Source organism: Ovis aries, chromosome X (genome assembly GCF_016772045.2).
Source record: "Ovis aries strain OAR_USU_Benz2616 breed Rambouillet chromosome X, ARS-UI_Ramb_v3.0, whole genome shotgun sequence".
In the NCBI taxonomy this organism is placed as follows: domain Eukaryota; kingdom Metazoa; phylum Chordata; class Mammalia; order Artiodactyla; family Bovidae; genus Ovis; species Ovis aries.
This window is the reverse complement of record NC_056080.1, coordinates 116,295,982-116,321,784: the sequence shown is the minus strand read 5'-3', so window position 1 is coordinate 116,321,784 and position 25,803 is coordinate 116,295,982. Positions and strand designations below refer to the sequence as shown.

General features: G+C 39.7%; 1 protein-coding gene across 3 annotated transcripts in view; it reads left to right on the top strand.

Moving 5' to 3' along the window:
• The window catches only part of LOC101108113 (dedicator of cytokinesis protein 11), a 211,353-nt gene that overhangs the window by 72,597 nt on the left and 112,953 nt on the right, over nucleotides 1–25,803 (top strand). For all 3 annotated transcript variants that reach the window (XM_027963225.2, XM_027963224.2, XM_042242184.2), the window contains exons 8-16: nucleotides 1,443–1,620; nucleotides 2,027–2,106; nucleotides 3,746–3,829; nucleotides 9,120–9,260; nucleotides 10,495–10,707; nucleotides 20,409–20,531; nucleotides 22,121–22,203; nucleotides 25,199–25,321; nucleotides 25,524–25,600. In XM_027963225.2, coding sequence (XP_027819026.1) covers nucleotides 1,443–1,620; nucleotides 2,027–2,106; nucleotides 3,746–3,829; nucleotides 9,120–9,260; nucleotides 10,495–10,707; nucleotides 20,409–20,531; nucleotides 22,121–22,203; nucleotides 25,199–25,321; nucleotides 25,524–25,600 — 1,102 coding nt within the window. The remainder of the gene's footprint in view (nucleotides 1–1,442; nucleotides 1,621–2,026; nucleotides 2,107–3,745; nucleotides 3,830–9,119; nucleotides 9,261–10,494; nucleotides 10,708–20,408; nucleotides 20,532–22,120; nucleotides 22,204–25,198; nucleotides 25,322–25,523; nucleotides 25,601–25,803) is intronic.

The window sequence follows — 25,803 nt, the reverse complement described above, 5'->3', positions numbered from 1 at the left end:
GGCCTGGTCGACTAGAAGGGGCACTGCGTTGATTGGGAGGCAGAAGATGTCGGTTCAACACCCCCAACCTACCTGAATCTTAGTTTACAGAAGTGTAATGTGTGATTAATAATATCTCCTCACTTTATTAAGTGAGATTGTCATGAGAAGCAAATGAAAAAACACTTTAAAATATAATATACAATGATCTATGTGAATAGAAGTTACCCTCTTTTATATATTGAATTGGCAAAAAGTTCATTTGTTTTTTTTTTCCTGTAACATTACAGAAAACGGAACGAACTTTTTGGCCAACCCAATATATATGTGTGACAGCTTTCTTATCTTACTGGAAAGAAGAAGGCACATACAATTCCCAGATTTTCTCAATTAGCTCTAGTACAGTTTGACCTTCCTTTACTGGGGCTCCCAGGCTCTGATTTCTCCTCTATTTATGATTTCCTCCTCCCAAATATTTTCAAATATATAAATCTTTAGGACTTGCTACAGCAGTTTAATCGTTCTTTACTGTACTTTGAAGATGAGAAGGAGGGACTTTCTTGCATCCTTCTTGAATAATGACCATGCAGTGGAAAATTGTTGATTCATGAGCCTTCCTTGAAATTAATGCTGAGGTTTGGGAGCGGGGGACAGGGTGTCATTTCTTTTGTCATGACAGAGAATGCGGTAATGTAAAAGTAGGTGTCATCATGCTTGATGAAAGGAACAGGCTTTTCTTTTCTTGTGTGCTAGGATTCAGAGTAGGCCATTTCCATCATTTTTATTGAGAACCACATTTTAATATGAACCAACTACAGTCTTCTTTTATGCTTCTTTCATACTGTGATGAAAATGAATTAGATAGCGATATTGTATTTTATGATGTGATATAAAGCAGCTACCAGATTTATTTCAGGTCACTTTTGAGCTTGTTTTTAAGGGTTACTTTTGGAAATCTATAAATATGCCAGGAAAACTTCCAGCAGGGTGGAAATAGTAAAACACTGGCTTATTTTTGTCGAGTTAGTTTGATTATTTAAATGTGAAGGATGTCAGAAGGCCTTAAATGATAATACCCACTCAACATGTAGTATTTTATGTCAACTTTGTGCTTATACTTCCGTGTTCAGTACTGGTGGTGGTTTGGTTGCTAAGTCGTGGCCGACTTTCGTGACCCCATGGACTGCAGCCCACCAGGCTCCTCTGTCCATGGGTTTCTCCAGGTAAGAATACTGGAGTGGGTTGCCATTTCCTTCTCCAGTGCTCAATACTAAAGGGAATAAAAAAGATGTTTGACATGGTCTTTACATCATCTTGAAATTTCCTTGTTGAAAGAAGCAATTCTTTCATGAAAGTATTGACATACATATGTGCTGAGCTGAGGTAAAAATAAACTAATGAAATCTGATATTAAAAGGGTAACTAAACTAACTGAACACATGCCTTTTCTTTTTTCCCTCCAGTGCCCCAAAATGCGCCGTCATGCTTTTGAACTCAAGATGTTAGATAAGTATAGCCATTATCTGGCTGCTGAAACTGAGCAGGAAATGGAGGAATGGTTGATAACTTTGAAAAAGATTATTCAGATCAATACCGACAGTTTAGTGCAAGAGAAAAAGGAGACGGTGGAAATACCACAAGGTCAGAATTTTTTTAATGATTCATTATTGAGGTAAAGCCCTCGTGTTTAATCCATGGGAATGTCCTTTGTGTAGGGTGAATATAGAACTCTTAATCATGAGGGTTGACCTACTTCTTCATTAAAAGTGACTGTGGAAGTTGATAGGTTTTTCTTTTTTTTTAAAGAGTTGATGCTCCATTGGCTCTGACATATGAAATATAACCAGACTGAAAACAGATAGGGGATTCATGGCAGATTTTCAGAAGTCCATTAAAGTTTTCCCAGTGCTTTCATAATCAAAATTCTTTATAATAAATCTAGTAGGAGAGGTTGGGGTGGGAGAGAGAAAGAGAGTTAGGATATTCCTCTTAGGTGATTGTTAATGGTCTGCATGGTTTAGAACATCTGCTTTTAATGAATTTTCAGATGATGAAACTAGCAGCCAAGGGAAAGCCGAGAACATCATGGCCAGTTTGGAAAGGAGCATGCATCCGGAACTGATGAAGGTACACCTTTGTTAGGGCAACTTACCTTCAAGTGAGACAATGTTAATCCTGCATATTAAGGCTGTAATGCTGGATTCCATTTGGCAATGTTATTTCTAAGTTAAAAATGACAACAAATTAGTGAAACAGGTAGAGATTACAAAAGACAAGTACACTGCTCAAGTTGGACCTGCTCAGTACCAACTAACAGTTTGGAAAGTGTTATTTTTTTTCCCTAGGTTCCAAGAAATGCTACTAGATTCTTATGAATATTAATTTTATCTGCTATTTCTTATTAAGTATATTGTTCTGGTTTAGTTGCTATGTCATGTCTGACTTTTTTAGGACCCATGGACCATAGCCCACCAGCCTCCTACTGTCAATGAGATTTCCCAGGGAAGAATACTGGAGGGGGTTGCTATTTCCTTCTCCACATTCAGTTTAATTACTATATGTCATTCATACACTAAATATTATTCATTCAAGGAGCTATTGATGCAGATTAAACATGATATTCAGTCTAATGGTTTGTATATGTTAATTTCATATGAAAAACAGAGTCTGTCTCTATGTGAATGCCTATCTATATGTATATGAATAATGTTATCAGATAAGGATTTTGGTTAACAGACATCATTTGTGTTGATTACTCTGTTCTTTGGTGTTTGAAATGAGCCAGCTTTGGAAGTGTAGAGGTGATTATCATGTCTGTCTTACTAGGTTACATATTTTAATCTGTGGATGCTATACTAGATTAGGAGGTTATGCCCTATTTCTCCATTTAAATCCTTGCCAAACCTATTTATATTTTTACTTTATTCCTCCTCCTGAGCTATTAACTTATACAGGTTTAGATGTTACTTTTTTCTGTCTTAAATTGACCATTCTCTTAAGCTTCAATGTTAATATATTTTCAAAAATTTTGAAACACACTCATGATCCCCTGTAGATTATAATGTGTTCCCTTTAAGTCTTTGTCATTTCAGACAAAATTTTTTTGTTTTTTCCTAAAGTGATAGAATCAGAATTGTATATAAATTGTGTATAACTGTATGTAATATAAGAATCATGGTTGCCATTTCCTTCTCCAGAGGATCTTCCCAAACCCAGGGATCGAACCCAGGTCTCCCACATTGTAAGCAAGACGCTTTACCGTCTGAGCCACCAGGGAAGTCCTGTATATAATATACACACATATATATATATATAACATATATACTCATGGATTTATATGTGTATATATATATATATATATATATATATATATATATATATATAATGGATGAGTAGCACCATGGATTGTTTCTCTTCTTAATTCTCTTTTACATCACAAGTCTCTTGTATTTCTTTTTTGTACTATGGGTTGAATAATATTCTTGGTCTTAAAAAAGTGTATAGAAAGTTATAAATACTTGATTAATAGCACAGGTCATGATGACTATAACTCTGCACAGCAAGCATTCTTTATCTGCCTTAGGTACTTGGAAGTGGAGAAGAGTGTATATTTGAAGCTGTGTCAAGTTGCTAGTTTCTCACGAACTAGATCATTAAATGGTGTTTTGAAGGAAATCAAGTAATGATCAACACGTGTATATGTATATGTGTGGGTATATATATATATATATATATATATATATATATTTGTCTGTTTCAATTTTAGTATGGAAGAGAAACTGAACAACTAAACAAGCTCAGTAGAGGAGATGGAAGACAGAATCTCTTTTCTTTTGATTCAGAAGTTCAGGTATTAATGATATATTGCTTTAAATAATTGTTGCTTATTCAGATCAACAGTGTCTGAAATGTTGAAATCACTGATTTTCAAACTACTGGGCTTATATTTATTGCTTTATTTTTTTTGTCTTGGTTGCTTTGAATAGGTAGCTTAATAACTAATTTCACTAGGAGGGCTGAAAATATACAAATAGTTTGGAACTGTATATGTGTGTGTGTGTGTATATATATATATATATATATATATATTCCTCTCAATTCTTTATATTGTTTTCACTTCATCTTACTCTTCAAAGTCAATAAATTAAAGAATCTTTAACAATGGTTTCAGTGCTTTTAACACATTAAAGACAATTGTGATCCAGTATCAGTGAAAATGTATAGTATAAGGAACACCATGTCATATGAGAAGTGTTTATTTTCCATTTTTGATGTAGGCCTGTAGAACTGGGATAATTTTCATGTCTGGTTTAATCTCACTTCAGAGGGAAAGCGGTCCAGGAAAGTGCAAATTTATGTGCACATGTGTATTTTAGTCTCTTTCACAAGAGTGAGGTACTTTCAGTACTAGTTCAGTTCAGTTCAGTCGTGTCCCACTCTTTGTGACCCCATGAATCGCAGCACGCCAGGCCTCCCTGTCCATCACCAACTCCTGGAGTTCACTCAGATTCATGTCCATCGAGTCCGTGATGCCATCCAGCCATCTCATCCTCTGTCGTCCCCTTCTCCTCCTGCCCCCAATCCCTCCCAGCATCAGAGTCTTTTCCAATGAGTCAACTCTTCACATGAGGTGGCCAAAGTACTGGAGTTTCAGCTTTAGCATCTTTCCTTCCAAAGAAATCCCAGGGTTGATCTCCTTCAGAATGGACTGGTTGGATCTCCTTGCAGTCCAAGGGACTCTCAAGAGTCTTCTCCAACACCACACTTCAAAAGCATCAATTCTTTGGCGCTCAGCCTTCTTCACAGTCCAACTCTCACATCCATACATGACCACAGGAAAAACCATAGCCTTGACTAGATGGACCTTAGTCAGCAAAGTCATGTTTCTGCTTTTGAATATGCTATCTAGGTTGGTCATAACTTTTCTTCCAAGGACTAAGCGTCTTTTAATTTCATGGCTGCAGTCACCATCTGCAGTGATTTTGAAGCCCCCAAAAATAAAGTCTGACACTGTTTCCACTGTTTCCCCATCTATTTCTCATGAAGTGATGGGACCAGATGCCATGATCTTCATTTTGTGAATGTTGAGCTTTAAGCCAACTTTTTCACTCTCCTCTTTCACTTTCAGATACTACTAAATATGTATTAATATTTAGTTCCATGATTCTTTTTACCTTTTATTTTTTAACTTATATTTTATATTTGTGTATAGTTGATTAACAATGTTGTGTTAGTTTCAGGTGTACAACAGAGTATTTCAGTTACATATACATGTATCTGTTTTGTTTCATATTTTCTTCTGATTTAGGTAATTCCATGATATTTTCCAATTAAATTACCAATTTTTAAAAATGGTAAACTTCTACAGTGTCTAAATGTTACAGATATTTTTCTGAATGGAAAATACTTCACAAGAAAATAAATTACTTGAGGGAAGATGAATCTTTTGGTATTCTTTTCAGTTTTTCTACATATTGTTGTTGTTCAGTTGCTAAGTACTATCTGACTCTTTGCAACCCCATGGACTGCAACAAGTCAGGCTCATCTGTCCTCCACTGTCTCCCAGAGTTTGTGCAAATTCATGTCCATTCTAGCCATCTCATCTTATGCCACCCCCTTCTCCGTTTGCCTTCAATTTTTCCTAGCATCAGGGTTTTTTTCCAATGAGTTGGCTCTTTGTGTCAGGTGGCCAAAGTATTGGAGCTTCAGTTGCGGTATCAGTCCTTCCAGTGAATATTCTGGATTGATTTCCTTTAGGATTGACTGGTTTCATCTCCTTGCTATCCAAGGTACTCTCAAGAGTCTTCTCCAGCACCACGATTCAAAAGCATCAATTTTTCTGCTCTTAGCTTTCTTTATGGTCCAGCTTTTTCCATCCATACACAACTGCTGGAAAAACCATAGGTTTGACTATACAGATCTTTGTCAGTAAAGTAATGTCTCAGCATTTCACATTCTTCGGTTGACTCTGAGGGTTACTCCATTTCTTCTAAAGGATTCTTGCCCACAGTAGTAGATATATTGGCCATCTGAGTTTAATCTCCCATTCCCGTCCATTTTAGTTCATTGATTCCTAAAATGCCGATGTTCACTCTCGCCATCCTCTTTCTGCTTGACCACCTCCAATTTACCTTGATTCATGGACCTAACATTCCAGCTTCCTATGCGATATTGTTCTTTATAGCATTGGACTTTACTTTCACCACCAGACATATCCACAGCTGAGTGTTGTTTCCATTTTGGCTCAGCCTCTTCATTCTTTCTGGAGCTATTAGTAATTGCCCTCTGCTCTTCCCCAGTAGCATATTGGACAGCTTCTGATCTGGGGGGCTCATCTTCTGGTTTCATATGTTTTTGCCTTTTACTACCATTCATGGAGTTCTCGTGGCAAGAATACTGGAGTGGGTTGCCATTCTTCCTCCAGTGGACCACGGTTTCTCAGAACTCTTCACCCTGTCCTGTTCGTCTTGGTTGGTCCTACATGGCATGGCTCATGGATTTTGCCGTGACAAGGCTGTGATCCATGAAGGGGTTTTCTACATGAGATTTCTAATTAAAATCTATGGATTTTTTAAATAGTATGCATTATATAAGCATTATAGTTTTTTTTTTTTTCTCAGTGAAAATGTAGCAATAAAATATAAAATAATTTTGGGAAGATAGATTGTGTTTCTTTTTGCTTCAAACGTTTTTCTAACTAAAATTCTTTTAGTCTGAAATGGAAAAAGTATGTAGTCTATAAATAATGCAGAAGTTTTTCCTTAATAAAAATACCACATGAAAAAATAAAATTATCTGGGGAAAACTCATTTTTCCCCCCATAGCGCTATTATATTATTTGTGTAAGTTCTATAATTTTTTTCCAGAAAGTGTATAGCAGGCCTTGGGAATGTTAGTTCTAAGATATTCATTAAGAAATTTACTCATTTGAACCATGTCTGAGCCTTTGATTCACTTGTCGTTCCATGCCCCCCTACCCCCACCATCTTGATTGCACTCTAATTGGACATGTCAGACTCTTTGATTGTATACAAAGAAGCCAATTGACTGTGGTTGAAACTCCATCCAGTGTCTTTAAAAAATTTGTGGTGTAGTGTTTTTGTGGTCATGGAACAGAACTGATTTTATGTTTGTTTATCAGTGAGCTACAGTGAGAGAAAAATTTACAGTTGGGATGAAAGTTTGAGCAAAAATTGAATTCAGTGTTAATTATGAAAGGCCAATTTTACCACAGAGAAATCCAGGTTGTGTGTACATTTCTAGGTAGGCAGTGCCATCCGATAATATCAACCTTCCCTTATGGTCGGAGTTCAGTGTCCAGAGAGGAGTTTTCTACCACTGACTGTAGAGAATAAAGAAACACTGACTGAAGGAGATGGTTCTGACTTTGAACTCCTAGGGGAGGCCGTATGTCCCCACATTTGCACTCACAGGCCTCAGAAGAGAAAGGAATTGGGGGCTGGAGTGGTTTAGTCCAGTTTTCCTTCACATTCCACTGTCTGAGCAAGCTCGAAAGGAGAGCAGATAAATGGGCGGAAATTAGAATTGATCTCCATGGCAATGACTTGCCTCTGCTGGCTCCACAGATAGATAAGTGTTCAAGAGGGAGCTGTCTAGTCCCACACATTTGTAGATAAATAGACTCTGGGGGAAAAATTATGCTTTCAGGTACAAATATTATACTTTAGGCCCTTTTAAGGGGAGTTTTGTCAGTGACGCAGGCAAGGTCAGAACAGCTATAATTATCTAAGGCTCTTCAGGCACAATACCTGTTTTGGCTTGAATTACTCAGGCAATTGAGAAAAATTCTTGTGTTTCTTGGCTTGACTTTTCCATACTGGCAATATATTCTGCTCAGATTCATCCAGTCACTTCCCATCTACCCTCTCTCTGGTCTTGTTGAAAGTGTAGTAAGTTGTGCCACAGTCTATACTTTTTCTTCCATTTGTGAACAGAATGTGAGTCTGTTCAGACAATCAGAATGAACAGATGAACTCACATCGCCTGAGCTGGGTGAGCTGAAGGGGGATTCAGTGAGTTTCTTTGAGGGGGGGAGACAGATTCCTCCCCTGCTGGGAGGAATTTCTTGACTGTCAGTATCTTTTTTTAAACTTTATTTTGAAGTACCAGTAATTTAAAAAATATACCTCAGTGGCAGCCAGGATTCATCCCCCAGCTCTGTTAGAAGCTGAGCTCAGTGGTTTTGTTTCCTATGCACATGCCTCACTCTCTATCCATCATTTCAATGTAGGTGGTCCCCAGGGTTCCAGCCTCATCCTCCTCACCCTAGTTGCCACTGATTCTGAAATCCAGATCTCCAACCCACACCTTTCCTATTTTCCAACCGCTTACTTGTATCCTTTCAAACTCAGCATATCCTAAACTGAATTCATTGTCTCTATTCGCCCTCCCCTTATATCTGCTATTCATTTTTATTTCACAACTAAGTTTATAACATCACAATCTACTGAATTTCTACTGAATCTTCCAAGTTAGAGGCCATGGTGTTATTCTTGCCTCCCATATCCATTCATGTCAAATTTGTTTCATGCACAGCTCAGAAAAGAAACAAAATTCCTACCATCCTGGAACACAGTATTTTGTGGGGAGGACAAACAATAAATAATGAAGTAAATGTTAAAAATAATGTTAGAAAATTAATTAAGGAAAGGGAGTATAGGCTGTCAGAGAATATATAATTCTATATAGGGAGTTAAGGAAGGTCTCTCTTTGGGACTGCCAATTGATTAGAGACTTGAATGAAATGAGGGAGTAAACCATGCATCTATCTTGGGGGAAGAGAGTTCTTGACAGAAGAGCAAGTTCAAAGGTCCTGAAGTGGGAGTGTACTTGGTGTGCTGGAAAAATAACCAAAGAGGCTGGTGGAGCTGAAACAGAGGAGGCAGGCTTGAGTGGTAGGAGATGAAATCAGAGGAGCACGGTCAGGAGTGAGGCAGGGATTTATATCAGTGTTGAACCTTAGTGTAAGAACGCTACAAAGGCTCATTGAATGAAAAAATTAAAGAGTTCAAATGAAGAATGGACAGAGATCTGTTAGATTTTGCAAGTTTTACTTAGAGATCTATGTTCATGTGAATTCTATTTTGGGAGAGAAATGATTCATATTATCTGTTTTTTAGAGGTTGGACTTTTCAGGAATTGAACCTGATATAAAGCCATTTGAGGAAAAGTGCAATAAACGTTTCTTGGTAAATTGCCATGATTTAATGTTCAATATCTTGGGTCAAGTTGGAGACAATGCAAAAGGACCACCCACAAATGTATGTATGACTTTTTCTTCTACCTCCCTTAAACCAGTATATTACAGAAACTATTGTTTTTGTTTTTGTTTCTTTTTTTTCTGAGAACTAATTTACTGGGTGAAAATTCCATTGCTACATGTTACAATAAATTTGACATGGAAGAATTTTATTTGTCTTTCTTTTGCCAGGATAGGAATATGTTTTCATCTTGAGAGGATTCATGAAAGTCTTACCTATTCAAAATAGCAGACAGAGTAGGTAGGCTGTTGTCCTTCAAGAGGGACATATCTCCAGAACCTGGAAAGTCCTCAAATTTGTAAATTTTACTAGAGAATATAACTTCTGTGAAATTGACTCATAGCCATGAATAAGGAACACCAAAACCATGGAGGCACACAGAGGCTGTTCAGTTTGTCTCACTCACTATTCTCATAGAGTGAATTCATTGTGTTCTGCACAAAAATTCTAATTATTAGCTGTCACGGATCATTTGAACTGCTTAGGAATACTTGAAACTATGAATGTAAAATCGCCCAAAAGACTGCATTTTCTGTTCATCTCTTTTTTTTCTTTTTGACAGGGGCGGGGGTGGGTGGGGGGGAAGGGAGTTCTAGTTTATGTTTGAAAAGTATCCAGTGATGATTTATTCTCTTATGAAGTAGCTGAGATGCACTAGCAGACTCTCAGTGTGTAAAGGGTTAATCTTTATGCCATCTGGCATGAAATTTCTCTTTGTGACCAGCTTTCAAATGCCATCTGTAGAGAGGAATAATGTCTTCCAAAATTGCTGATGGGGCAAAGCTTTTGTCAAGTAATTTGATTTTGACTGATATTAGCTCTTATTAAATGTATAATCCAGTAAGCTGTAATATAGAAAAAGGGAAGATTTATTTCTACTGTGTAATATTGGCATTATTTTTAGGTAATTTCAATAAGCCTACAGAGAATGAAAATTTATTCATAGAATAATTAATGTTCTTTAAGTGTGGCTTCCGACTTCTACTCATTTAAAAAAATTTGTAACTTATGAAATTACACAGGACAAAAGTTACAATTTGAGGGTCTGTTATTGAGAAAGCTCTTTCTCATATGCAAATTAGCCATAATACAATTTTAGCTGAATGTTGAACTCAGAAAAGAACTGTAATCACAGAAACTTGAATAAAAAAATTTTTTCTGTAATTTGTGTCCCTCCCCCATCCCACCTAAAATAAAAGTCATTGTTTAAAAATGTAATGGTTTTCATTCCCAGGTTGAACCCTTTTTTATTAATCTTGCCTTGTTTGATGTGAAGAACAACTGTAAGATTTCAGCTGACTTCCATGTAGACTTGAATCCCCCATCTGTCCGTGAAATGCTGTGGGGCCCTCCAAGCCAACCAGCTACTGATGGTACCCCAAGAGGTTCTTCACCTGAGTCTTTCATTCATGGAATTGCTGAATCTCAGTTACGCTACATAAAGCAGGTAAGGAATCTTTTAGCCTTGGTAGCACGTTCAGAATAAGAAACAGAAAGACCCTTGGGTTCTTGCATAGTTTCAGGCCAATATTTTAATGTTTTCATGGGCAGTCCATCTTTTGTAGGGTCTGTGTATAGTTGTTTTTCTGGTGACTGAAGTTGGAGGGGATAAAAGGGAAAACAGCAAATATGCTAATAATACCCTAGTGAAGTGGGACGTGATGGGAATCTCAAAGGAAGTATTTTGTGAGATGGAATGCGGATGACACAGACACACCCCTGGACTCATGCACATAATAAAGGCTGTTTTCTTTGAAGAAAAAGTTGACCCTAAAATAACCTTCCCTCTCCCATTCCCATTTTGAGTAGGTAGCTTTAATGGAGCATACACACTCCTTACACAAGGAGTTCTTATGTCACAGCCATCCTGTCTGATACAAAGAATCCCCTTTAGAAGGAGTGAACAGTTCCCTTGCATTTTGACCTCTTATCAGACCAGAGGCCTTAAGAGGTTAGGCAGAGCAGAACTGATAGTCTGCCATCTAGACTTGCAACTGAAAGGAAATTAGAGTGTTACAGAGAACTAAAGCAGGAAGAAGCAGAACAAAGCAGCTCACACTGTAAGGAGATTTGTTTTACCCCAAATAAAAATGTTATTCCTTCCATGTCCTGGCTATTGTAAATAGTGCTGCAATGAACTTTGGGTGCATGTGTCTTTTGAAAAGAAAGTGAGAGTTGCTCAGTTGTGTCCAACTCTTTACCACCCCATGGACTATACAGTCCATGGAATTCTCCAGGCCAGAATACTGCAGTGGGTAGCCTTTCCCTTCTCCAGGGGATCTTCCCATCCCAGGGATCGAACCCAGGTCTTCCACATTGCAGGTGGATTCTTTACCAGCTGAGCCATCAGGGAAGCACGTGTCTTTTAGAATTGTGGTTTTCTCAGGATACATGCCCTATTAGTGGGATTGCTGGGTCATATGGTAGTTGTATCCCTAGTATTTAAAGAAATGTCCATATTGTTCTCTATAGTGGCTGTATCGATTTACATTCCCACCAACCATGTATATAATGCAATATTACTCAGCTATAAAAAGGAACGATTTTGAGTCAGTTGTAGTGAAGTGGGTGAACCTGGAGCCTGTTCTATAGAATGAAGTAAGTCAGAAAGAGAAAAACAAATATCATATATTAACACACACACACACATATATATATGGAATCTAGAAAAATAGTACTGATGAACCCATTTGCAGGGAAGGAGTAGAGATGCAGGTGTGGAGAGCAGACTTGTGGATGCATCAGGGGAAGGAGGGGGCGGGACGAATTGAGAAAGTGGCACTGCCATATATACACTATCATGTGGAAGACAGCCAGCTAGTGGGAAGCTGCTGTGTAACACAGGGAGCCCAGCCTGGCGCTCTGTGACGACCTATGGGAGTGGGGAGGGAGGCTCTAGAGGAAGGAGACATATATATAATTCTGGCTGATTTGCATTGTATAGCAGAAACCAAGACAACGTAAAATTATTCCCTGATTTTAAAAAAAAAGTTACTTTTTTTCCTGATTATAAACATAAATACATTATTATGTAGAAAATTCAAAGAATACAAAAAGTACTAAAGAAGAAAATAAAAAATCAGCACCCATAAATGATAACTATTAACATTTTGGCCAACATTTTTCTAAATATCTCTGTTGTGTATATGTAAACACATATATATTATGTGTACTCTTACAAACTGTATTATAGTCCTGCTGTTTTATACCTACTGTATTCATTGAACATCATATTTATCATCCTATATCTCTCTGGATCAGTTACATTCTTATTAAAGAATGATATGGTGATTTAGCTTATTAGGATATTTCTAATTATGGCATATCATAAATAATGCTGCATTATTGCATCCTTGTAGCTCATTTGTATTATCTCCTTAGAATAAATTTTAAGCATTGGGCATTTCGGTGTCAAAGATTATGCTCACTGATACAGATTGCCCAATAGTAGGGGACCTGACATGTGTTGTCACTCCCCTCTATGGGCTGTGGATCTGTGGTCGTTTTTCACCATGTTACCCCTCATTCCCTTGGGTTGTTACTTGACTGTGGTTGTCACATATATGAACATTCCACTCTGATGGCCTGTGTTTCTAAAAGAGAGATTGAGCAAAACAGTATTATAAGTATTTGAGAACCTGCTTTTGAATTATATGTTGAAAATTTTCCACACAATTCCAAATAAGTCCTTGTAAGCCAATGATGTATTTGCTGCCTTACTTCATTGTGTTTAGTTGTCTGTTCAACACAAGAAGTTTGAATTGTAGTTTCAGATGTCATGCCATTTATAACCCAGGTTTGGAGGAAAATCAACATTTTTTTAATATCTCTTGTGTGCCAGAGTCTTCCACTGATGTCTCATGTAAACATGATTGTTGTGTAAAACATAATTATGACTGGTTTGCAAATCAGGGAGGCTAAGTAAGCTGCCTACTATGGCAAAGCCAGTAGTGGTGAAGGCGGGATTTGAACCTAGGTCTGTTTGAAAGACATCAGGCAACAAAATTAGGCAGAATGTAATTAAATGCTGATATGTATAACACATTGATCACTGAGGAAGGCTTTCTTATCTCTTCTTGCTATTCTTTGGAACTCTGCATTCAAATGGGTATATCTTTCCTTTTCTCCTTTGCTTTTCACTTCTCTTTTTTTCATAGCTATTTGTAAGGTCTCCTCAGACAACCATTTTGCCTTTTTGCATTTCTTTTTCATAGCGATGATCTTGATCACTGCCTCCTGTACAATGTCAGGAATCTCTGTCCATAGTTCTTCAGGCACTCCACCTATCAGATCTAATCCCTTGAATCTATTTGTCATTTCCACTGTATAATCGTAAGGGATTTGATTTAGATCATAGCTGAATGGTCTAGTGGCTTTCCCTACTTTCTTCGATTTAAGTCTGAAATTGGCAATAAGTTCATGATCTGAGCCACAGTCCTCTCGCAGTCTTGTTTTTGCTGACTGTATAGAGCTTCTCCATCTTTGGCTGCAAAGAATATAGTCAATTTGATTTCGGTATTGACCATCTGGTGATGTCCATGTGTAGAGTCTTCTCTTGTGTTGCTGGAAGAGGGTGTTTGCTATGACCAGTGCATTCTCTTGGCAGAACTCTATTAGCCTTTGCCCTGCTTCATTCTGTACTCCTAGGCCAAATTTTCCTGTTACTCCAGGTATTTCTTGACTTACTATTTTTGCATTCCAGTCCCCTATAATGAAAAGGACATCATTTTGGGGTGTTAGTTCTAGAATGTCTTGTATGTCTTCATAGAACAGTTCAACTTCAACTTCTTCAGCATTACTGGTTGGGGCGTAGACTTGGATTACTGTGATATTGAATGGTTTGCCTTGGAAATGAACAGAGATCATTCTGTCATTTTTGAGATTGCATCCAAGTACTGCATTTCAGACTCTTAATTCTTGACTATGAGGGATACTCCATTTCTTCTAAGGGATTCTTGCCCATAGTAATAGATATAATGGTCATCTGAGTTAAATTCACCCATTCGAGTCCATTTTAGTTCTCTGATTCCTAAAATGTGAACATTCACTCTTTACCATCTCCTGTTTGATCACTTCCAATTTGCCTTGATTCATGGACCTAACATTCCAGGTTCCTATGCAATAGTGCTCTTTACAGCATCGGACTTTACTTCCATCACTAGTCACATCCACAACTGGGTGCTGTGTTTGCTTTGGCTCTGTCTCTTCATTCTTTCTGGAGTTATTTCTCCACTGATGTCCAGTAGCATATTGGGCACCTACTGACCTGGGGAGTTCATCTTTCAGTGTCCTATCTTTTGCCTTTTCATACTGTTCTTGGGGTTTTCAAGGCAAGAATAACTGAAGTGGTTTGCCATTCCCTTCTCCAGTGGACCATCTTTTGTCAAAACTCTTCACCATCACCCGTCCATCTTGAGTGGCTCTACACAGCATGGCTCATAGTTTCATTGAGTTAAACAAGGCTGTGGTCCATGTGATCAGATTGGTTAGTTTTCTGTGACTGTGGTTTTCAGTCTGTCTGCTCTCTGATGGAGAAGGATAAGAGGCTCATGGAAGCTTCCTGATGGGAGAGACTGACTGAGGGGGAAATTGGGTCTTGTTCTGATGGGTGGGCCTTCCTCAGTAAATCTTTAATCCAACTTTCTGTTGATGGATGGGGCTGTGTTCCCTCCCTGTTGTTTACCTAGGGCCAAACTATGGTGCAGGTATGAAGATAATGGTGACCTCCTTCAAAAGATCCAATGCATGCTCTGCTGCACTCAGTACCTCCAACCCTGCAGCAAGGCCATCGCTGACCCACACCTCTGCCAGAATCTCCTGGACTCTCAGGGCAAGTCTGAATCAGATAAATAAAGGACAGATGAATAAAGGACAGAAATGGTATGAACCTAACAGAAGCAGAAGATATTAAGAAGAGGTGGTAAGAATACACAAAAGAACTATACGAAAATGATCTTCAGGACCCAGATAATCATGATGGTGTGATCACTCACCTAGAGCCAGACATCCTGGAATGTGAAGTCAAGTGGGCCTTAGGAAGCATCACTAAGAACAAAGCTAGTGGAGGTGATGAAATTCCCATTGAGCTGTTTCAAATCCTGAAAGATGATGCTGTGAAAGTGCTGCACTCAGTATTGCCAGCAAATTTGGAAAACTCAGCAGTGGCCACAAGACTGGAAAAGGTCAGTTTTCATCCCAACCACAAAGAAAGGCAATGACACAGAATGCTCAAACAACCGCACAGTTGCACTCATCTCATTTGCTAGTAAAGTAATGCTCAAAATTCTCCAAGCTGGGCTTCAACAGTACGTGAACTGTGAAATTCTAGATGTTCAAAGTGGTTTTAGAAAAGGCAGAGGAACCAGAGATCAAATTGCTAATGTCTGTTGGATCATTGAAAAAGCAAGAGAGTTCCAGAAAAACATCTATTTCTGCTTTATTGACTATGCCAAAGCCTTTGACTGTGTGGATCACAATAAACTGTGGAAAATTCTGAAAGCGATGGGAATACCAGACCACCTGACCTGCCTCTTGAGAAATCTGTATGCAGATCAGGAAGCAACAGTTAGAAGTGGACATGGAACAACAGACTGGTTCCAGATAGAAAAAGGAGTACATCAAGGCTGTATATTGTCGCCTTGCTTATTTAACTTCTATGCAGAGTACATCATGAGAAATGCTGGACTGGATGAAGCATGGGCTGGAATCCAGATTGCGGGGAGAAATATCAATAATGCCAGATATGCAGATGACACCACCCTTATGGCAGAAAGTGAAGAACTACTAAAGAGCCTCTTGATGAAAGTGAAAGAGGAGAGTGAAAAAGTTGGCTTAAAAGTCAACATTCAGAAAACTAAGATCGTGGCATCTGGTCTCACTACTTCATGGGAAATAGATGGGGAAACAGTGGTAACAGTGTCAGACTTTATTTTGGGGGGCTCCAAAATCACTCCAGATGGTGACTGCAGCCATATAATTAAAAGACGCTTGCACCTTAGAAGAAAAATTATGACCGACCTAGACAGCATATTAAAAAGCAGAGACATCACTTTGCCAACAAAATCTGTCTAGTCAAGGCTGTGATTTTTGCAGTAGACATCTGTGGATGTGAGAGTTGGACTATAAAGAAAACCGAGGGCCAAAGAATTGATGCTTTTGAACTGTGGTGTTGGAGAAGACTCTTGAGAGTCCCTTGGACTGCAAGGAGATCCAACCAGTCCATCCTTAAGGAAATCAGTCCTGAGTATTCATTGGAAGGACTGATGCTGAAACTGAAACTCCAATACTTTGGCCACCTGATGTGAAGAACTGACTCATTTGAAAAGACCCTGATGCTGGGAAAGATTGAGGGCAGGAGGATGAGATGGTTGGATGGTAGCACCAACTCAACGGACATGAGTAAAGTTTGGGTAAACTCCGGGAGTTGGTGATGGACAGGGAGGCTTGGCGTGCTGCAGTTCATGAGGTCGCAAAGGGCTAGACATGACTCAGCAACTGAACTGAACTGAACTGATGTATAACACAATGGGAGTGGAGGGGTTTGAAATGTGAGGAAACTTCAGGGGTTGAAAGTTGACTTAGAAGATGGCACAGAAGTTGTGGGACCTCAGGGAGGTTTCAAAGGAGTAGATGAGAGCTGCAGAGGTGAGAATGAATGGAAGTAGCCTCAAATGGCTTGATCATTTTGCACTCTTTTCCCAGATCCAGTAAAGGTATCAGGAAGTGGTCATTTACTTCAAATAGTTGAACATTTCCTTTTGAAGAAGTCTTTTTCTTCAACTTCTTCCATTTAGGACTAGGATGCAGTACTGTATAGGGAAAGACAATATTAGCAGATCTGAACAATAATCTGAGCTCACTGATTTTGAACAATAATCTGAGCTCACTGAATTTTTTTTCCAGCAATATTTTTTTCAGTCTTCCTCTAGGTACTTTATCCGTATGAAGTCATTTATTTTTTCTTAATATTTATTTATTTAGCTGTGCCAGGTCTTAGCATGTGGGATGTGGGATCTTTAGTTGTAGCAGTTGAACCTGGGCCCCCTTCATTGGGAGTGTGGGGTCTTAGCCACTGGACCACCAGGGAAGTCCTTGTTTGAAGTCATTTTATTCTTACCACACCCTAGTAAAGTAGATAGGTCCTATTCCTATCCCCATTTTACAGATGAGGAAACTGAGGCACGGAGCAACCAGGTGACTCATTCAAGGTCCCAGAGCTACTGTGGGGAGGAACAGGACCTGAATCTGGCTCTAACAGGCCCCAGAGTGCAGCTTCCCCCTTCCCGCCCCTCCCCTCCTGCTGTTCTGCTTCCTTGTCACCCTAGAGAGGGACATGGCGCTTCCCTGGCACTTGTGGAAAGTATGAAGACCCCACCCCTACAGCAAGGCTGTTCCAGCGGCAGCAGGATCTATAGGAAGAGGCCACCCACTCCCAGGGCTTGGTGGATGGTGGCGCTTGGGGGCTATTCTAGGCTCTCCCCATCTGCTTGGAGAGTCTTTCTCTGTAGTGGCTTCCTGAGGAGAAACAGGTGACCACAGGAAAAGGAAGAAGCTGAGCCCATCGAGTAGTCTTACCTTCCTGGCACCAAACAGCTACTGTGACCAATCACTTCACTCTCAGCTGCCTGACAGTTCCTTCCCAAGTGCCCAGACAGAGCTCGGTGCCCTGGATCCCTCAAGATGACCTAGAGTGGGGTTGTGGGGGAGGTGCTGACTCTTGGGAGTCTGTTTGTGTGTTCCCCATTGGGGGTCAGCAAGTGTGGAGCTAGTGAAAAAGGGCACTGCTGTCACATGCCCTGCCACATCCTGGGGGGCTAAGCACTGGGAACTGGAGTGGGGACACCTGGCCCGTTCCTTGGAGGGAGGTGCGAGTGACGTGGGTGACAGTCACCCTGAAGAGAGCCAGGCAGTGCCATGCCTCCTTGGTGGGAAAGGAGGGCCTTGTCCTGAAGAGCCAGACTCCCAGGCCACCTGGGATTCCAGGGTGTTCTCTAGCTATCCCGCTGTGTTCTGAGGAGTGGGGAAGAGCTGGAAGCTAAGGGGCAAAAGCCAGGGCTGCCTCAGAGAGTGCCCCCCTGCCTTGGAATCCTGGTTAGTTGAACAATGAGCATCTCTGTGCTTCAGCATTCTCCTGTGTCTAAGGTCCCCCATCCCAGAAAGCACTCGGCCCTGTGCCAACCTGCCAAATTTGCTCAGTACAGTGGGGCTGCTAGTGAGAGCAGTAGTCACGGGGATCATACAGTCAAAGCAGCTTCCTCTGATCAAATTGTCAAATCCTTTGACACAGCCATGTTCATTTCTGGCATCAGTGTTGGGAAATGGCTGGAGTACTGGGCATAGAAGGTGCTCAGTGAATGTTAGTTGCGGCAGTCAGCAGCGTTGCTCTTCTCATCCAGCTTTATCAGGTGAGACAATGGGAGCCTGTGTTGATAGGTTGAGCGGCTCTGTAGCCTGGGCTGTATTGTCTGGAAGCCCTGACTGCAATCGTCACCCACTTACTCACTGCACGAACCTCCCTATGCCTCAGTTTCTTAATCTGTAAGAAGTGTGTATCGTAGTGCTTGTGTTTGAGGGTTTTGATGAAGATGAGAAAAAAAAAAGTGAAAAATGTTAGTGGCTCAATCATGTCAAATTCTTTGTGACCCCATGGACTATAGCTTGCCAGGCTCCTCTGTCCATGGAATTTCCCCAAGTAAGAATACTGGAGTGGCTTGCCATTCCCTTCTCCAGGGGATCTTCCCAAAGACTAAGGGAGAGGGTGCACAAAAGCTATCTAGCGCAGTTATGTGACAATTGGAAGCCTGAGATTATGCTCAAAAGCACTGTTCAGCATACTTTCTGTGGGTTGCTCCAGCACTCTGCCAGCTGCATCTCATAGACCAGGCAGCATGCTGCTGGCAGAACCAAAAATCGGGTTCTGTGACCTTGAGATGTTGGTTACTCTGGTAACCACTTACCTAATGTGCATTACTTCATTGAATCCACTCAAGATTACAAAATAGCTATTCCTCTTGCCATAGCCCATTTCATAGATGGGAAATCTGAGCTATACAGAAGATGTGACTTTATCTAAACCCATAAATAGTGGGGCCAGAATATGAACTCAGGAAATTTGATTCCTCGGACAACTTTTAACCACTTTCTTCCATCCTTGCTGCTTGGGAATCCGAAGGTGAATCAGCCATAATCCAGGACCCTTAGACGCCATTTGGATTTGGGGGGGATTACTTAGTGTCCTCTACTCAGTTTTCTCTTCTTTCCTGTCTACCTCAGAGAGTTCTGTCTGCAACAGATGAGCTCATGGGTCTGAAATGCTTTGAAAACTGGAACACACTATCTTAACACAGTTGGTAATATACCAAGCAGACAAAATAAGACTTGGTAGAGTCTTAACGATGGATTTTTCCATTCGAATTCACTTATGTGATGTCCCTTTAAGCAACGGACATCACCACCTAATGGGCTATTTGGAATATATTATATTTGGAAAGAGCTGAGCTGGACACAAGATGGTATAGTTGCTCCCCATGGAACTTGGTAGCATCTACATTAGTCCCTGAAACAAAGTGTTTTGGGACAAAAGGAGTTTTTGGAGCACCAGAGCTCTGCTGCTGCAGCAAAGGAGTGTTTTCTATAGGATGATTTAGTTTTTATTCTATGAAGAACAGTGAAATATTTTCATCCTTCTTGGCTACCTTTAGTACTAGTTAAGGGTGAGTGGATTGCACTGGAGTTACAGGCAGCTACCTTTAAAAATGCATGAACTGTCCCACTTCAGAAATGCATGCTATTTTAGCACGTGCTACTTTAAGCCAAACAATACACATTGTATTGATTAGGCCTAAGGATGCACCTTGCATACACTGTCAAACACAAGAGGCTAAGCAGTCAGGGTGACACCTACACTTTGGGGACTAACAGATGTGAGACTGGTGACAAAATTGAAAATCTATATTGAAAGGAACATCAATCAGGACCTTTGAAAACTATATGAATGGAAATGCTATCTCTTACTAGGGCCCTGGACATGATCCTATGTTGAATATCAATATTCTGTGCCAAACACACCGCTAGGAATCACTAACCAAGCAACTGTATGCATGAGATTACATTAAAGAAAAATCTAACGGAAGGAATTTTTTTTTCCAGGGAATTTTCTCAGTGACGAATCCACATCCTGAAATTTTCCTGGTTGCTAGAATTGAAAAGGTTCTCCAAGGAAACATCACACACTGTGCGGAACCCTACATCAAAAATTCTGACCCGGCAAAGGTATTTATAAAGATCATTTGTGAGCATTTCAGCCAAATGCAAAATTTGCCTTTTATTGATACTTTAAATGATACTGTCAATGATGCCTCTAAAAAGAAAGACAATAACAACAACAACAACAACAACAAAATTCTTTCAGCATGCAATATATTCTGAAAATATTGTGTGCTCTGTGAGTATGCATGTTTCAGCTTGAAAATGACTTTTTTTTCCCCCCTTTTTACATGGCAATCTGATTTTTGCTTGTTTATCAAAATCAGAGCTAAAGGCTTTTAGGCAACATATGTTCATTGACACTGTATCCTTGGAAATAGCTACTCTTTCTTTATTCCCAGCCCTGCATATAGCCAAAGATGTCAGAGCAACGAGGGTAAAAATGACCCAAGTCCTGCAGTTTCCAAATGCCAGACTGTACTCAAATTTACTCCTGTCCCTGATGAAATGAAAAAAGAAAGACAAGATAGTGAGCCATTCATGAAGCTTCAGGGTATTCAGTTTGAAGGAGTTTATTCTGAGGTTTTTGCACTTCCTACTTTTTAAACATCACACCTGTCTGTCTTTTCTATAATGTTGGTGTGTGAAGTGGCAGGGATTGTAGGAAGATTGCCTAGAGGAGGGCCTGGAAACCCACTCCAGTATTCTTGCCTGGAGAATCCCCATGGACAGAGGAGCCTGGTGGGTTACAGTCCATGGGGTCACAAAGAATCAGACACAATCTTTAAATGGCAACCTTAAAAGTCGGCGACCCAGATAATTCTCCAAATTTCTGGATCATGAATTCTGAACTTTTGGAAATTATTGATCTAATCCTCTCTCATTTTATAAATGAGAAAAGTCAGGCCCAAAGACAGAAAGCATTCATGGCATGGTTCATTAGCAGCAGTCCAGCTTCTGAGTATTTATGAGTCAGTCTGTTGTATGTAGCCTTTAGTTGTGGATCAAAATAGTGTTATTAAGTGGGAGATGCTGAGGAGATGAATGACTAATTTTTGGGCGGGGGGGGGGGGAAGTCTCAACAATATAGATAAAAGCCTTCATCATTCTGTATCCCTAGGGATAGCATAGAGGCAGCATTTCACAGCCTGTTTAGACTCTATAGGCAGTTTATCTCCTTTGTCATCTCCCAGTGCCTGTGCAAACAGCAGCTCCTGCCCACGCTAAACTAATTGCATTGATTCTTGATCATTTGGCTTTTATCTTGGGAGTAAAAAGGTCAGCAGTACCCAGAACCAACTTCACCCAAGAGTGAAACTATATGCCTGCTCATGTGTGAAAGGAAATAGACATTAAAACTGCTTAATTTTTTCCCAGTAGCAGTCTTCAGTACAAAACATGCCCTATATCTATTTTGTTTGTCTTCTGATATCTTGATGAGGGCTCTGTTGATGAGAAAATCCAAAACCATAGGAAATACTTTATCTTGAAAAGTGGGTGGCTGGTGTGTGTTGTGTTTTATTTATAACTATTTCTGTATCTTGTTTTCCTAGTTTTTGATGTTTTATATCAGTAAGTTGGGGAAATTATTTTTTCTGGTTGAATCTCTGATAGTTTGGACAAATCTGAGCCTATCTTTTTATTTCTAACCTTAGACGGCCCAGAAAGTGCACAGGACAGCTAAGCAAGTGTGTAGCCGCCTTGGACAATACAGAATGCCCTTTGCTTGGGCTGCCAGGTTTGTAAAAAATATATTTCTGACCCATCTATTCATGCTCCTGTGTGAAGTTGAGGGCTATTGTCCTTGCCGGCAGCATTCAGAAGTCTGTTTCTGACAAACCAGTTATATATTGGGACACTTGGGATGTGTCTCAGTGTATTCAGGCTGCCATAACAAGTTAGACTGGGTGGCTTAAACAACAGACGTTCATTTCTGACAATTTCTGAGGTTAGAAACTTGAGATCAGAGTGCATGGTTGGGTTCTGGTGAGGACTCTTTTCCAGGTTTTAGACAACCAGTTTCTCCCTGTTGTCTCACATAGTGAAATGAGAGCAGGCTATCTCTCTGGCCTCTTATAAGGACACTAATCCTATTCATAAGGGCTACATCCTCATGACTGAATCACCTCTCAAAGGCCATACAAATACCTTGGGGATTAGATCTCAACATATGAATTTGGGGGTGTAAGGGCAGCAGAGTGACACAAACATTCAGTCTACAGCAGGATGTAAATATTCTTTCTTTTAGAATTTGCTGTGCCTCAAAGACCCTTTCATTTTTTCAAATGTCTTGCTTCAGGGAAATTTTCTTTGGCTTGGGTTACTGATCTGACTGACACCACTTAATTTTATTGCACTTTGAAACAGAGCTTATTTGCTAAAGTGATGGAATTTTTTTCCAGAAAACCAGAAATTGCAGTGAATTATGTACAATGTGCCCACTATTTTAGAGTTGGCTGGGTTTATGCTTTGAAAAGCCATCATAGAGTAATTCTGAAAAACATACTAAAAACTAGAAGGCGAAAAATGTAGTTGCTCAGTGCAAGTGTGTAATTACTTAGTAGGTTTTCTTGCTTTCTGATGACAAATTTGGCAACTTCTTCAGGGGTAGTATATTGGGAAGTGTGTTAATTGTACCACATATCTGATGGTGGTTTACGTGATTTTTCTCTAAATCTTGCCTGTCTACCTACAGTGATGACTGAAACTATATTCCTCGCTTATACGCCCTTTGAAGTACAAGTTCACTGACTTGTTTATGGTACAGCCTGTACAGCTCACTGGAACTTCTGGGGAAAGGGCACTATGTTCTGAATAATTCAACGAGTTATGTTCAGTGGGTGCTGGGGAGTACCATAAGGGTAGGAGATTTAAGTTCAGTAACTGTTCTATCACTATAATCATTTCACTTGGGAGAGGGTCTCAAAATGTGTTATATGTTGGTAGATGAAGAGGCACCTTGTCCTTATTTTGCCAACTAGTAAGAAATGCTAGCCAAGGATAGGTCAAGGGCAAAGAGTAGTGGAAGGTGGTATACTTAGCTGCTCCAGAAGGTGAAACATACTTAGTGATGCTCCAGTGGCTGCTGCTGTTACTATTGGTCAGAAAGTTCGTTCAGGTTTTAAAAACCAGAATGAACTTTTTGGCCAGTCCAATATTTATGGTAATTAAGTGCTAACTGTACAAGGTGGGCTTCCCAGGTGGTGCTAGTGGTAAAGAACCTACATGCCAATGCAGGAGTCATAAGAGACACAGGTTCAATCCCTGAGTTGGGAAGATCCCCTGGAGGAGGAAATGGCAACCCTTTCCAGTTTTCTTGCTTGGAGAATCTCACGGACAGAGGAGCCTGGTGGGCTGCAGTCCATAGGGTTTCAAAGAGTCAGACACGACTGAAGAGACTTAACACACAGGCACATATAAGGTAGAGGTCTACGTGCTTAATGTATATTTCTTTTAGAGGTAGGTACTGTTCTCCCCCATCTTGGAGATGAGGAATTTGAGTCACAGAAATGAAAAAATAAATCCTTGCCTAAGTTCACATGGCATGTGTGTAAGCAGGTCTTAGAACTAACAGGACCTGAATTCAGAGCCCACTGTAGACAGCCATGGCACATGCTCTCCACCCCTTTTTAGGCCACATCAGTGACTGCTTGATGCTAATGTGCTTGTAGAAAAATAACTTATAAAATCTTCAAAGCTAGAAGCTTTAATCCCCAGTTCTGATGTGGAATTATGCTGTTTTTTTTTTCCTTCTTAAATTATTTTGGTTGTTAGCAGCGACAGGAACTGACTCTAAAGGCTTGGCTGGGATATTTAAAAGCTGTGTGATAAACCCCTGTTTACTGAAAATAAAGGAGGTATGCTTAGAAGTAGGGCTGATAGTTAATGCCTTTAACCACATTTTTCAGAGGCTCTGCCAGGGGAGATTGTGCTTTTGGCCATAGTTGCTTCCAGTGCGTTGGGTGCTTGTATATTGCTTCCTGTTCTGGCAGTAAAATAGCTACTTTGAAAATGAAAGAAGAGAAGGAGGAGGGAATAATTCTAATTCATATTAGAAAATTTGTAGATATAAACTCGATATAAGTTGATCTTAAAGATCTAATTCAATTTTTATCAACTTCACTGAGATATAATTTATCTTTGATTAAAATTCACATTTATATGTCCAGCTTGATAAATTTTCACAGATGTATGTAGTCATATAACTACCACCCTAACCAAGATCTAGAACATTTCTATCACTCCAGAGAGTTCCTCACATCCCTGTCCAATCAGCCATCCACTCCCAGCCAGGCAACCACTGACCTTAGCTGACTTTTACCTGTTCTGGACTTCATATCAACGGAATCATGCAGTATGTAACCTTGCCTATGGTTTCTTGTTCTCAGTCTGTTTTTGTATTTTATCCATAATGTTGTATCAGTTGTTCATTGAGTAGTATTCCATTGTAAGAATATACGATTTGTTTATCCATTCATTTGTTGATGAATATCTGCGTGGCTGCCAGTTTGGGGCTATAACAAATAAATCTGCTGTGAACATTCAAGTACCATGTGGAAATATGCCTAGGAGTTGAATCGCAGGATCAGAGGGTAGGTGTATGCTTCACTTCATGAGAAACTGCCAAATTATTTTCCAAAAGAGTTTCACCATTTTATGTTCCCATCACCACTATTTGATGTTAATTTATCCATACTTTCGAGTTAAAAAAAACCCCTCTGTTTCTCTTTTAGGCCCATTTTCAAAGATATTCAAGGCTCTCTGGACCTGGATGGGAGATTTTCTCCTTTGTATAAACAAGATAGTAGCAAGCTTTCCAATGAAGACATTCTCAAGTTGCTCTCGGAATACAAGAAGTAAGTGTTTTAGAGTTACTGCAGTAAATCAATATCATAGATGAATTATAATTTCTTTGAATGATGAATATGAGTCATATGTGGGAAAAATAAAATGTTGGAGCATTTGGATTTGGAAGCATTTGGAAGTTTGAATAAACGGTAACCAGTGCACTTAGTAATGATATTTTTTGAATATAAAATATTCTTATTTTACATCTAGGCCAGAGAAGACCAAATTGCAGATTATTCCTGGGCAGCTAAACATCACAGTAGAATGTGTTCCTGTGGATTTTTCAAGTAAGAACTTACATATTGCAAATAAACCTAAAAGGCTACATTTGAATCTCAGGGTTTTTATTTTTTTAATGTTTATTTATTTCACGGTGCCAGGTCTTAGTTGCAGCACGTGACCTCTTAGTTGTGGCATGTGGGATCTAGTTGCCTGACTAGTGATCGAACCTGGGCCCCCTGCTTTGAGAGCACTGAACTACCACCAGGGA